Source organism: Cebus imitator, unplaced genomic scaffold (assembly GCF_001604975.1).
Source record: "Cebus imitator isolate Cc_AM_T3 unplaced genomic scaffold, Cebus_imitator-1.0 Scaffold64, whole genome shotgun sequence".
Taxonomy (NCBI): Eukaryota; Metazoa; Chordata; class Mammalia; order Primates; family Cebidae; genus Cebus; species Cebus imitator.
Genome location: NW_016107379.1, coordinates 4,992,489 through 5,004,870, shown reverse-complemented (window position 1 = coordinate 5,004,870; position 12,382 = coordinate 4,992,489). Strand labels below are relative to the sequence as shown.

The following is a 12,382-nucleotide window of genomic DNA, read 5'->3' as shown; positions in this document are numbered from 1 at the left end:
ACAACAGTTGTTTTTTTTATCAATTTGTTTTTGTCTTTGCCTTTTATGTTAAAGAATGTCCTTACATGTCTCACCCTTGACCATCTGCTCTTACATAAGAATGGAGCATTAAAAAGCTTTTTAATTGTGTGTGAAGCTTGCATCTGTGGGCTTCAACATAAGGTGATCTTGCTGGGCTATTTTTTTTGGTGATCTTTTTCCTAAACTAAGCAGTACTCAGAGAATTGTCCAGTCTCTTCTTGGAAAATATATGCATTTTGGAAGCAAAGTAGCAGAAAGATTTGGGGATCCTGAAGGTTTAGTATATAAGCTTTTATTTAACCTTTGTGTGTCCACATGGTGCCTGGTGTCCACCAGTCTATACTCCTTCTCTTATTCTTTTCAGTGAACAAACCAACCTCTGGTCTGGTGCCCACATAGTAGTGGGGACCTTGGGTCTAACTGCTCTTGAACATATTTTCCACCAATCCTTCTCATTATAGTTCCATATTTACTTCAGCTTCCAAAGGTGCCTAGTGCCACCAATTTCTGAGCCTCTCAGGGGTTCTTTGTTAGTTTGGTTGCTTTTCCACTTTTCCTGAATTACTTCAAGATTCTAGGGCTTGCTAAATCAGTAAGTAACCATGAATCTCTCTGCTATTTTAGCATCCAAAATTTCATTGCTTTCATTTATTCTGTTCTTCTTGTTCTGAAGAATTTATACCTTTTAAAAATCCTTTTACAAGCATTTTAGTGGATGTATTCATCCATTTTTCATAGTGCTATAAGGAAATACCCAAGACTAGGATAAAGAAAAGCAGTTTAATTGACTCACAGTTTCATATGGCTGGGGAGGCCTCAGAAAACTTATAAACATGGCAGAAGACAAAGGGGAAGCAAGCACTTTCTTGACAAGGCAGCAGGAGAGAGAAGAGAGCATTTGAAGGAACTGTCAAACACTTATAAAACTATCAGATTTCATGAGTACTCACTCGCCATTGTGAGAACAGCATTGGGGAATGCACCCTCATGATCCAGTCACCTCCCTCCAAGCCTCTCCGTGGACGCATGAAGATTACAATTTGAGATGAGATTTGGGTGAGCACACAGAGCCAAACCATATCAGTGGATGTATTAGTCTTCTTAGGTTGCTATAACAAAATGCCATAGACTAGAAGATTTAAACTGCAGAAATTGATTTTCTCACAACTTTGGAGGCTGAAAGTGTGGGAACAGGGTGGTAGGTTCTGATAAGAGCTTTTGTCCTGGCATACAGACTGCTGCTTTCTTGCTGGGTGATCAGGTTGGAGAGGGGAAAAGAGAGTCAGCTCTCTGTCGTCTCTTCCTTTAACGGCACTAATCCTGTCATTAGGCCCCCACCCTCATGACCTCATAACCTGCTGCCTCTCATAAGCATCATCTTCAAATACATTCACATTGGGGGTTATGGCTTCAAAATATGAATTTTGAAGGAACACATTTCTTCTTGTAGCAGTGACATTTCCAAACAGAGCAGAAATAAATGCATATTCTCAATCTTCCACCTTAATTGGAGCCTATTAGGCAATCTTTGGAGTAACCACCATTAAAATTTAGATTGAGGACTAAATCCCTTACACAGAAGCAGTATATTCCAGAGACTGATGTATGGATTTTAAAGTGAGATGTTTTAAATTATATTGGCAGTCCTTGAAACAAGTCCAATGAAAGGTGCTAAGATAATTTAGGGTATCTCTGTCCCTGTCTTCTCCCTTTATTCAAAATAGTATTATATCCTTTTTTATCTTTTTTTTTTTTTTTGAATGATACAAAGTCTCACTCTGTTGACTAGGCTGGAGTGCAGTGGCTCGATCTCAGCTCACTGCAACCTCCGCCTCCAAGGTTCAAGCGATTCTCCACCATCAGCTTCCCAAGTAGCTAGGATTACAGGCATCCACCACCACACCTGGATAATTTTTGCATTTTTAGTAGAGACAGGGTTTCACCATGTTTGCCAGGCTGGCTTCAAACTACTGGCCTCAAGTGATCTGCTGGCCTCAGCCTCCCAAAGTGTTGGGATTACAGGCCTGAGCTACCTGGCTCTTTTTTTATCTTTTCTGATTTCAGTTACTCCTGTTGAAGGAAAAAGTTGACATACAGTGTAAGATTTGGGTAGTTTATGCCTTTTTATTGAAGGTAAATTTCTGTCACATGCTGACTGTCATTGCATTTTCTTTCTTGAAGGACATACTAAATTAGGAAAAAATTCCTGAAAACTTATTTATACTTGCCTCTGTTACTATTTTTTTAAATACCTAATCTGCATGTTTGTAGAAAGACATTTTGCTACATTAGAGATTTGTTTTCCTAACTCCCTTTATGATTTTACATCCACAGGGCAATTTTTTAGATATAATGAAAGATGTCTTAAATTGAGTAGAAGATGTCTCACTGTTAATTACAGTAGGAGTTACACAAGTTTGTTTTTTCAACTTTTAAGTTTAAAATAATCATAGACTCATAGGAAGCTACAAAAATAGTATATAGGATCATATGCTTTTCATCCACTTTTCCTCATTGGTGACATCTTATTACTTAGGGATTTTTAAGATACATTTTTTTTGTATTATGTAATTTCACATAATTTTTAGTTTTAAACTTCTGAAATTTATTAATCTTTGGATCCTATGATATTCAATTTAGTTTGTGTGTTTACTTCCTCATGAAAGATCTTTCCTGAGTACCCTATCTCAAATAGGTCTTCTGACCACTGTCCCTACCCATTAGTATCTATTCAGTCACATTCTGTATTTCTTTCATAGCTCTGTTATCATCTGAAAGTATTTTGTTTATTTACTTCTTTAATTGTATTGTTTGTTGTGTTCACTCTTGTATTACTACCACCTAGAATAATACTTCTCACGTAATTAGGTGTTCAATAAATTTTTACTGATTTTGGACATAGGATTTCTCTGCCCACCCCCCCCCCTTTTTTTTTTTTTTTTTTTTTTTTTTAATGCTTTGAGACTTGGAGTAGAGTTAGAAGAGCCAGCCTTCCTGATTTTTAGGAGAGAAGAAGACAATTCTGGGTGTCTCCTCAGTCAGCCTTGCCCTGACTATAGGAATCCTTGTTTTTTTTTTTTTTCTTTCATTTTTAGTTTAGAACATTGGAAAATTCTTTTGTTCAGTGCTATCAAAAATACTTTCCTGGAGATTTTTTGACCTATTAATTTTCTAGTAAAAAGTTCTAGATTTTTTTAGGACCTAAGGATATCCTAACTCATCCAACTCTTACATATTTCATCTTTATTTTCTTATTTACTTGCTTTTATTATGATTTAAAAAACACTTAATATGGGATCTACCTTCTTAACCAATTTTTAAGTTCACAGAACCAAACTATTAACTTTATGTACCATGCTGCACAGCAGAGCTCTAGAACATTTTTATCTTACATGACTAGAACTTTATACCCATTGCACAGCAACTCCCCATTTCCCCCTCCCCTCAGCCCCTGGCCACCAAGTGCCATTCTGCTTTCTCCTTTTGTGAGTTGGACTACTTTATCATTGAAAAGAATTTTGTCTTAATTTACATTCACATACTTTTTCTAGGAAAAAAACAGGTGAAGTGAGCCTTCTGTTATTCCTTTGAAGGTTGGCTTTGTTTGTTGTTCACCAGAACAGGGTTATTCTTCCAGTACTCCTCTGAATTTGCTATGGAAGACTTGTTATTTTGGGTGTTGCCTAATCACCACACACAGATAACAGTCTTTCTAACAGATATACTTGAGATATGGGCTGCAGATCTCTCAGTAGGAAACAAGCTTATGTGCAGGTCTGTTGTTTACATCTATCTGAAGTTACTGAAAATGGAAACCTTTTTGGGAATATCAAGTTGCGAAATGGACATATGGATGATTAGTTATACATTTAGGTCAATTCACAGTCTCTCTTTCTCCCTTAATTCTTTCTTTGTCCTTTGCCTCCATGTGGCTTTTGCTAGAAGTAATTAGTGACTCAATTAATTTGACGTAATGTCAAATTAACATAATGTTTTGGCTAGATTGTATAGAGGGTGTATCTTAAGATTTTCCCCAACTCTTCTAGATAGCTCAGCCAGTTCTCATTCTGCTTAAGTTTTAGGGCACATGGTCAATTTATATCAGCAAAGCAGAAAACTCTTACCTGCATAAAAAAATAGTATCTTCAGTTTATTATTAATGTTTTTGCTACATGCTAGGTAGCACTGTTAAACCTAGTGGTGAAGTCCCCAATGGGCAGCAATCCAGCCATGGAGAGGTTAGATGATGTTGACCCCAGTACTCTGTGGCGGGATTAGTGAAATTTAGTGAGTCCCCACTTAGACAATCCAGCCTTTTTTTTTAAACAGAAAAACAGTGTGCCCTGCTGTCCCCCAAGGATTTCAAAGCCACAACACCTTCAGGTAATTTCTTCCCAAGATGTGGTTATGTATTGTCAAATGAAAAGAAGCATGGAAGCTGTGAGTTCTAATATTGTTTTTTTGACTAACTTGTAGAACTTTTTTTTGGAGGGGGCAAGGCTCTTCAGGGCTTTGTGTCTTCATTAATGAAATAAGTATAATATTACTATTAATGTGACTCACATCACCATGAAGCATAAATTGGAAAATGACATGCTTTAAATGTACTTTGCAAAGGAAAACTTGTATTTCACTTATTATTAACATGTTTTACATTCTGATTGTTCTGAATGCTAATTGAGTTTGTTTTATTTCAGTGTAGGTTCAGAAATTGCATTTAAGATTGTCTGCATTCTTTACTTATTTAATCTAATCCTGGGCTTTATTAACTCTATTTCGGTGTTTTTCATTCTAACTACATGTATTGAAATGCAGTGTGAAAGATAAAGCCTGAATCAAATGATTGACAACTCTAAAGATGGGTTAATATTAATATATTCATTCATTAACTCTTAAAAACTTAAATCATCACTTATATTTGTATTTGTTAAATATTATTGAATTTAAAAGATCCAGTGTGTTTCTGACTAGTAGTGGGCATTTTTTCCCCAAAGTTTTAAGAAACCATTTGATTTATGGAGGATTTATTTAAAATTGCTTGGTAGTATACATAATTTTTTTAAGATAGCACTAAATTCTATATACTTTTTAAATGAGCTGTTTACCTCATTTAAAATAAAAATTGAGGCTGGGCATGGTATCTCACAGCTGTAATCCCCATACTTAGGGAGGCCAAGGCAGGAAGATCACTTGAAACCAGGAGTTTGAGACCAGCCTGGGCAAGAGAGTAAGACCTTGTCTCTTTAAAAAAAAAAATAAATTAGCCAAGCATGGTGGTACATACTGTTAGTCCCAGCTACATGGGGGACTGAGGTGGGAGGATTCCTTGAGTTGAGGAGGTTGAGACTGCAGTAAGCCGTAATCATGCACTCCAGCCTGGACAATAGAGTGAGACCTTATCTAAAAAAATAAAAAATAGTACAATACAATAAAAAAGTTGGAAATGCCTTTGAAATATTCTGACTGACACATATTGAAATTGATAGGTGAAAATAAAATGCTTATTTCTTTACAGTGATACAATTATGCTATTCTTTACAAAATAGCAAAATTCATTTGTTATATAAAGACAGTTTGTTTTGTCAATGGAGTTTAAAATTTCCCCATATCATTCAACCTCAACCCTATCCAGATCTCTTTATCTGTAGGAGTCTGTAGCTCAAAGCCAGATAACATAATTTTACATTATTGCTGATATAACTTCAAGTCTTCTCTACCCTCTCCTTAAAAAGGGTAATTGTTATTATTAAGTTGGTAAAGAAGTTAAAGGCACATATGTTAATGATTATACTGTCTTGTTCTTTTTAAATTTATTTTCATGTGCATTATCTTATTTAATTAGCCCAACAATCCATTGAACATATTGTAATGTTTAATAACAAATAGAATATTGGCTTTTCCCCCATTGTTTGTCTTTTCTTAGCTTGAAGAATCCCTTAATGTTATTGTTAACCAAAACATAAGAAATCCCACACTTGAATTATAAAGGTCCAGCATTGATCTGATAACAAGAACTGTTTTAAACCAAGAGTAGATTTTTGGAGTTTTGCTTCTCAAAACAAGCATTAACGTTCATTGTCCATATCTGACAACTTTTTGAATAGTGAAAATACATACTTTCCCATTTGCTTTTAAAGCTAATGGTGTTAAGTAATATGGATGGAATCCAGGTTCATTTGAAATGTGCCACCCCCTCCACTGTTCCCTCCTCTCCACTCACCTTGGGTTTCTAGCTTCTGTATCAGGAAGATAACTTGGTTTTGCCTTTTCTCTTAAAGTAGGACTGCACAATTTAAAGTAAAAGTCATAAATCATGAAGAGGCCTAGACAAAGAAATCATTGTACGTCAGCTTTTGTTTGAGAGTTTTAATAAACTAGGAAGTAATTGTCTTCCATACCTGGATATTTAATTACCAGCAACAAAATGGGTTCGTGTTATATAGCCCATTGCAAATTGTTGGCTCCATGAAATACTTGTAAATCAATTTTTACCAATGACCTAAAACCAATGATCCTTCCTTCCTTCCTTCCTTCCTTCCTTCCTTCCTTCCTTCCTTCCTTCCTTCCTTCCCTCCTTCCTTCCTTCCCTCCTTCCTTCCTTCCTTCCCTTCCTCTTTCTCTCTCTCTCTTTCTTTCTTTCTTTTCTTTTCTTTTCCTTTTCTTTTCTCTTTTCTTTTCTTTTCTTTTTTCTTTTCTCTTTTCTTTTCTTTTCTCCCCCTCTCCACTCTTCGCTCTCCCCTCTCCCCTTCCCCTCTCCCCTCTCCTTTCTCCTCCACTCTCCCCTTTCCTCTCTCCTCCCCTCTCCTCTTTCTTCTTCTTTTTTCTTCTTTTGAGACAGAGTTTCGCTTTTGTTGCCCCAGGCTGGAGTACAATGGTGTGATTTTGGCTCACTGCAACCTCTGCCTCCCGGGTTCAAGGGATTCTCCTGCCTCAGTCTCCCAAGTAGCTGGGATTATAGGCATGCCTCACCACTCCTGGGTAATTTTGTATTTTTTAGTAGAGACGGGGTTTCTCCATGTTGGTCAGGCTGGTCTCGAACTCCCTACCTCATGTGATCCACCTGCCTCGACCTCCCAAAGTACTGGGATTACAGCCAAGAGCCACTGTGCCTGGCCCAATGTTTCTAAAGTAGGCTTCTCAGTATATTCTTTCATTTGTTTTCTTGTTTCTCTAATGATATTTTCACAATTTAGTCAGCCTTAAACATTGCTTTCTTTGTGTAACTTCCCTTTTCAAAACTTTTAGGAATCTCTCTTACTATATAGTAAGTTCAAACCACTTGAGGCTCACAAGAATTTGAGCTCAATTTTTCTGTTATTATCATTTTTGGTAAGGTTGATTTACTTATCATATATTTATTGTGTGCCTGTTTAGTGCCAAGGAATGTGCTGGATACTGCAGATCAGCAGTGAATACAGCTTACAAAGTGCCTGCTTCTGTGGTGTTTATTTTTTAAAGGGACTATAAATCAGTAAACATGGTCATACAGTAATTTCAACATTTAAGAGATACTGATAGCTGGGCTTCTTTCTGTTTGTTTCCTTCTTTTCCAGTAAGTTAAAAAAAAATTATACATGGTATAATTATACATGGCATAACATGTTGCCCAGGCTGGCCTTGAACTCCTCCTGAGCTTAAGTGATCCTCCCACCTCAGCCTCCCAAGTAACTGGGACTACAAGCACATGCTTTTTAATCACCATTTTTTATCATTTACAGGCTGGACAGCCTGGATTCAAATATGAGTTCACTGACTAGCTATGTGATTGTAGGCAAATTACTTACCCTCTGCATTTCTTAATTTATACTATTATAAGAGATATATTAGTAGAAAATAACTCACAGTGTTCTTGTAAAGATTAAATAAGTTTAATTCACAAGTACTTAACACAATCCTTGATATATAGTTAAGACTCAATAAAAAGAAGCTATTTTTAAAATTTTCCTGTTAAAATGTTCCCTCAACTCGAAGTTTACAAAGGTGAAATATGCTTAGCACAGAATCATGTGTAAGTCTTGTAGTCAGTTATCTAATAAGACACTTTTATTTTATGTTAAATTGAAGAAAAAATACACCTAAGGTAACCTAAATCTTATTTTCTACTTTGTACTTCTTTATGAAGTGTGTTAAGTATACATTAGTTTTTACCCATTTGGTTCCTAGAATCTCACTCTGTCACCCAGGCTGGAGTGCAGTGGCGTAACCTCAGCTTACTGCAACCTCTGCCTCCTGGGTACAAATGATTCTCCTGCCTCAGCCTCCCAAGTAGCTGAGATTACAGGCTCATGACACCACACCCACCTAATTTTTGTATTTTAGTAGAAATGGGGCTTTACCATGTTGGCCAGGCTGGTCTCAAACTCCTGACCTCCAGTGATCTGCCCACCTCAGCCTCCCAAAGTGCTGGGATTATAGGTGTGAGCCACTGCACCCAGCCAAATTGGACTTATTTTCTGACAATTTTAACTTCTGTCATATATTACTATAAAAATTGGCAAACCATGCTGATGAAATTAGGTACATATTTAGAGGTTTCTCTGTTTACCCATCCCTGTAATAAAAAAATCAACTAAATTTACTTTTGAAGATTATTCCAAGTCTGCAGTTCTATGATTGGCTGTCTGAATGTATTTCACGATTTCTTTCTTCCTACTGTCAGCTGCTCAAGTTACTCCTGTGTGTATTACTTAGGCAACCTCTTAATTTTATTTCCCTCTCACCAGTCTCCTTAGCCTTCCAGTCTGTCATACGCATTACTACTATACTATTAATAGTCTTAGTTATAATCCTTTCATCATCTCCTTTACTCAAGAAACTATTTGCTCCCTCTTGCCCCAAAAATCAAATACAATCAGTAGCTTGCCCTCCTTCATAATTAGGCATCTTTATTTTTTTAAAATCACTATTGTTGGTATTAGACTCCACTTCTCAACAGTGCTCTTCTGTAATGTTAAGCGAGTGTTGTTAAACAAGTTTGTCCTGATCTGTATGTCTCAGACTCATTCCTCTAGCCACTCTTATTTTATTGCTGTACTGCTATTCTCTCTACATCCTTAATTGCTCTCATTTCCTGGATAAACATGTACTTGTTTTCTAGACAGGTTTAGCTCAAATTTCACCTCTTCCATGACTTGTTGATTACCTGCTGTCATAACTTTCCCTGAAATATATAGGTTGGTGTTTACATTTCTGTATTAATGATATAAACATTTATGAATACCATTAAAACATTGCTATTTTTAAAGTTTTTCCATATGTAATAGTGCTGATATAATTATGTGCTAAGTAATTTTTCATTTCCTTGGTAGGTTTTAAAGAAGAACCTCTTTATATATGACTTTTCCCGCACTTAATGGCTTTCCCTTTTGTTTTATAGAGGCTGCAAGTCGGGCCATCGTCCAGTTCCTAGAGATCAATCAGAGTGAAGAAGCCAGTAGAGGCTGGATGCTTCTGACGACAATTAATTTGTTAGCTTCCTCTGGTCAGGTAAGTTCTTAGTTTTCATGTTTGATAACTCAGCCTCTTTTTATACCTCTCGTGATTTTGTTATTAAATGTATCATAAATGAGATGATATGATGATCATTTGTATTCTTCTAACTCTTTTAAAACATATTATGCCTCTCACAACATCTCTGTGAGGATCTTGATGTTTTATGCATCTTACTCATAAGGAAAGGAATGGTTTAGAGCAGTCTTTTCCATCTTGATATGTTGTAACACACATAGGACATAACCATTTGTGACTGGGCTCAATGGCTCACACCTGTAATTGCAGCACTTTGAGAGGCCAGACTGGGAGAATTGCTTGAGCCCAGAAGTTTGAGACCAGTCTGGGCAACATAGACCCCTATCTCTTTTTTTAAAAAAAATTAGCTGAGCATAGTGGCCTGTACCTGAAGTCCCAACTGTTCAGAGGCTGAGGCAAGAGGATTGCTTGAGCCTGAGAGGTCGAGGCTACAGTGAGCCATAATCGCACCACCGCACCCAGTCTCGGTGACAGAGTGAGACCTTTTCTCTAAAATGAACTTTTTTAAAATGATACCACTTGTAGAGCTTTCTGGGCAAAGGGATAGATGACTACTAGCTGGAGGCAAGTAACCCAGGAGCTCTGGGCCTATCAGACCCAGCTTAACACTTTTGTCACCCATGTTAGGGAAACTCTGGCTCAGGAAGAATAAAGAAATCACTCTTTGTCTAAGGTCACTCAGCTAATAAAGAATAAATGACATGGAAAATAGTTTTAAATTTTTATGGAAAATAAGGAAACATTGACATTTTTAGAATAATATATATTTTCTTCTCATTTGATTTATTCTGCAGATTGCTTTTTATTTCCTCTAAATCAGCTCTAAGTACCTGTCATGAAATATGTTGTATGTACTCATTAATGAGCTATTTTGATACCTGATTTTTGGCTTTTGATATTTTGGGGATGAAGGAGGTTTATTCAGCCTTCTAAAATCCAGAGTATAATTACCTACCAAAGCTAGTACCAGTCTTGGGACTGTCTGTTGTCTTAAGTTACAGTGGACTTTCAAACACCTCCCATCATTTAATAATGGACCTAGGTAACTGTATCATCTTTGTACCATCTGACTGGCCACAGCAGATACAGTGCATATGTCTTTTTAACTATATCCTGAAACCTGTCAGTAACCCAAAGTCATTATCTCTTATTTTCTCCTCGGAATGATCTGTTTTCTTCTTATGTCTTTGCTGTGTTTTTTCTTTTTCTTTTTCCTTTTTTTTTGGAAACAGAGTCTTGCTCTATCACTCAGGCTGGAGTGGAGTGCAATGGCGTGATCTTGGTTCACTGAACCTCTTGGTTCACCATGCCTCCCAAGTTCAGGTGATTCTCCTGCCTTAGCATCCCAAGTAGCTGGGATTACAGGCGTGAGCCACTGCACCTGGGCCTCTTTTTTTTTTTTAAAGTCAGGGAATAGTGTGGCCAACGTGTCCTGGAGTTCCTGGGATTTTCCAGGTTTTAGGAAAGGAAGGCCTGCATCTCAGGAGACTGCACAGTCTCAGGCAAATGGAGATGGTTGGTTACCCTAAGAATCTTCAGATGGTCCCAGAGTAGACCATTGATTGTTTTCATGTATCTGACTATACTGGATAAATAACAAAATCTCAATTTTGTTTGCTGTTCATGGTAGCTATAAATGTCCATATGTTCCTATACCAAAATTTGGTTTAGAATAGTGTGTCTTTATTTGCTATTAAAACTTTACATAATGTAAATATTTACTATTGATATTTAATATAAAATTAAATTTTAATATAGTTTTCTACATTTATTCATATTTTCTATAAAAACCTAATCATTTAAAAACTTACAAGTTTAGATGCCAAGTTATATGTTCAGTCTGTCCACAATAAAGATGTAAATGAAACATCATACCACTTTGCTTAGTGGCAAGCTAATGCTAGTAATAATCTATCTGGAAATAGATACGTTTGAAAAGCAAATTCAGTGTTATGTTTGGAGCTGCCTTTTTTGTTTGAGTGCTGTTTTCTGCTGCTAGCAGCGATATACAGAGTTGACCAAAACATGGTCCCGACTCGTGTAGATGACAGAGATGACACAGAGAAAGATAATGCCATAGTATTTAATAATGGGACATATATAGTAGTATTGAAAATAGAAATGTGAGAGTTAAACATTTTGAAGGTGAGGGTAGCAGGGTAGGAAGAAAGATGAGTTCAATAAATGTTGAGGCATAGCAGGTGTTTAAACTGAACATTAAATGTATGGTAACATAAGTCTCTTAAGAGATAATAAGTTGCAGGTGAATAGCATGAAGGGTTTAGAGTATTTGAGACAAGAGATGGTATGTTGAGTATATAGAAAGGGGCCACACCTTCAAGGGGTAGTCTTGAAGCTCTCTATTTTTCGTCACCTGCTACTGCTTTAGTCGTGGCCCCATCTTTCATGTGGTTTGGAGGGTTGGTTTCCTAATTACACTTGCCTTCTCGGTCTCTATATTTAATTGATGATCTGTATTACCACCAGCTAATTTTCTGAAATCTAGTTCTTTTATATTTTTTACTTTTTTGTTTGGAGCACTTCGTTGGGTCATCATTGCCAACAAAATAAAATGTGAGACTATTTTCTTTTTTTTTCTTTTTTTTTTTTTTTTTTTGATTTTTTTTTTTTTTTGAGATGGAGTCTTACTCTGTTAGGCAGACTGGAGTGCAGTGGTGCAATCTCGGCTCACTGCAGCCTCCGCAACCTCCATCTCCTGGTTCAAGCGATTCTCCTGCCTCAGCCTTCTGAGTAGCTGGTACTACAGGCATATGCCACAATGCCTGGCTAATTTTTTATATTTTTAGTAGAGACGAGGTTTCACCGTGTTAGC

At 36.7% G+C, this 12,382-nt stretch overlaps 1 protein-coding gene across 1 annotated transcript in view; it reads left to right on the top strand.

Annotated features, from left to right (window-relative positions):
* Positions 1-12,382, top strand: part of WDFY3 (WD repeat and FYVE domain containing 3) — a 294,837-nt gene that overhangs the window by 115,792 nt on the left and 166,663 nt on the right. The window contains exon 6 of the mRNA XM_037739168.1: positions 9,398-9,507. Coding sequence (XP_037595096.1) covers positions 9,398-9,507 — 110 coding nt within the window. The remainder of the gene's footprint in view (positions 1-9,397; positions 9,508-12,382) is intronic.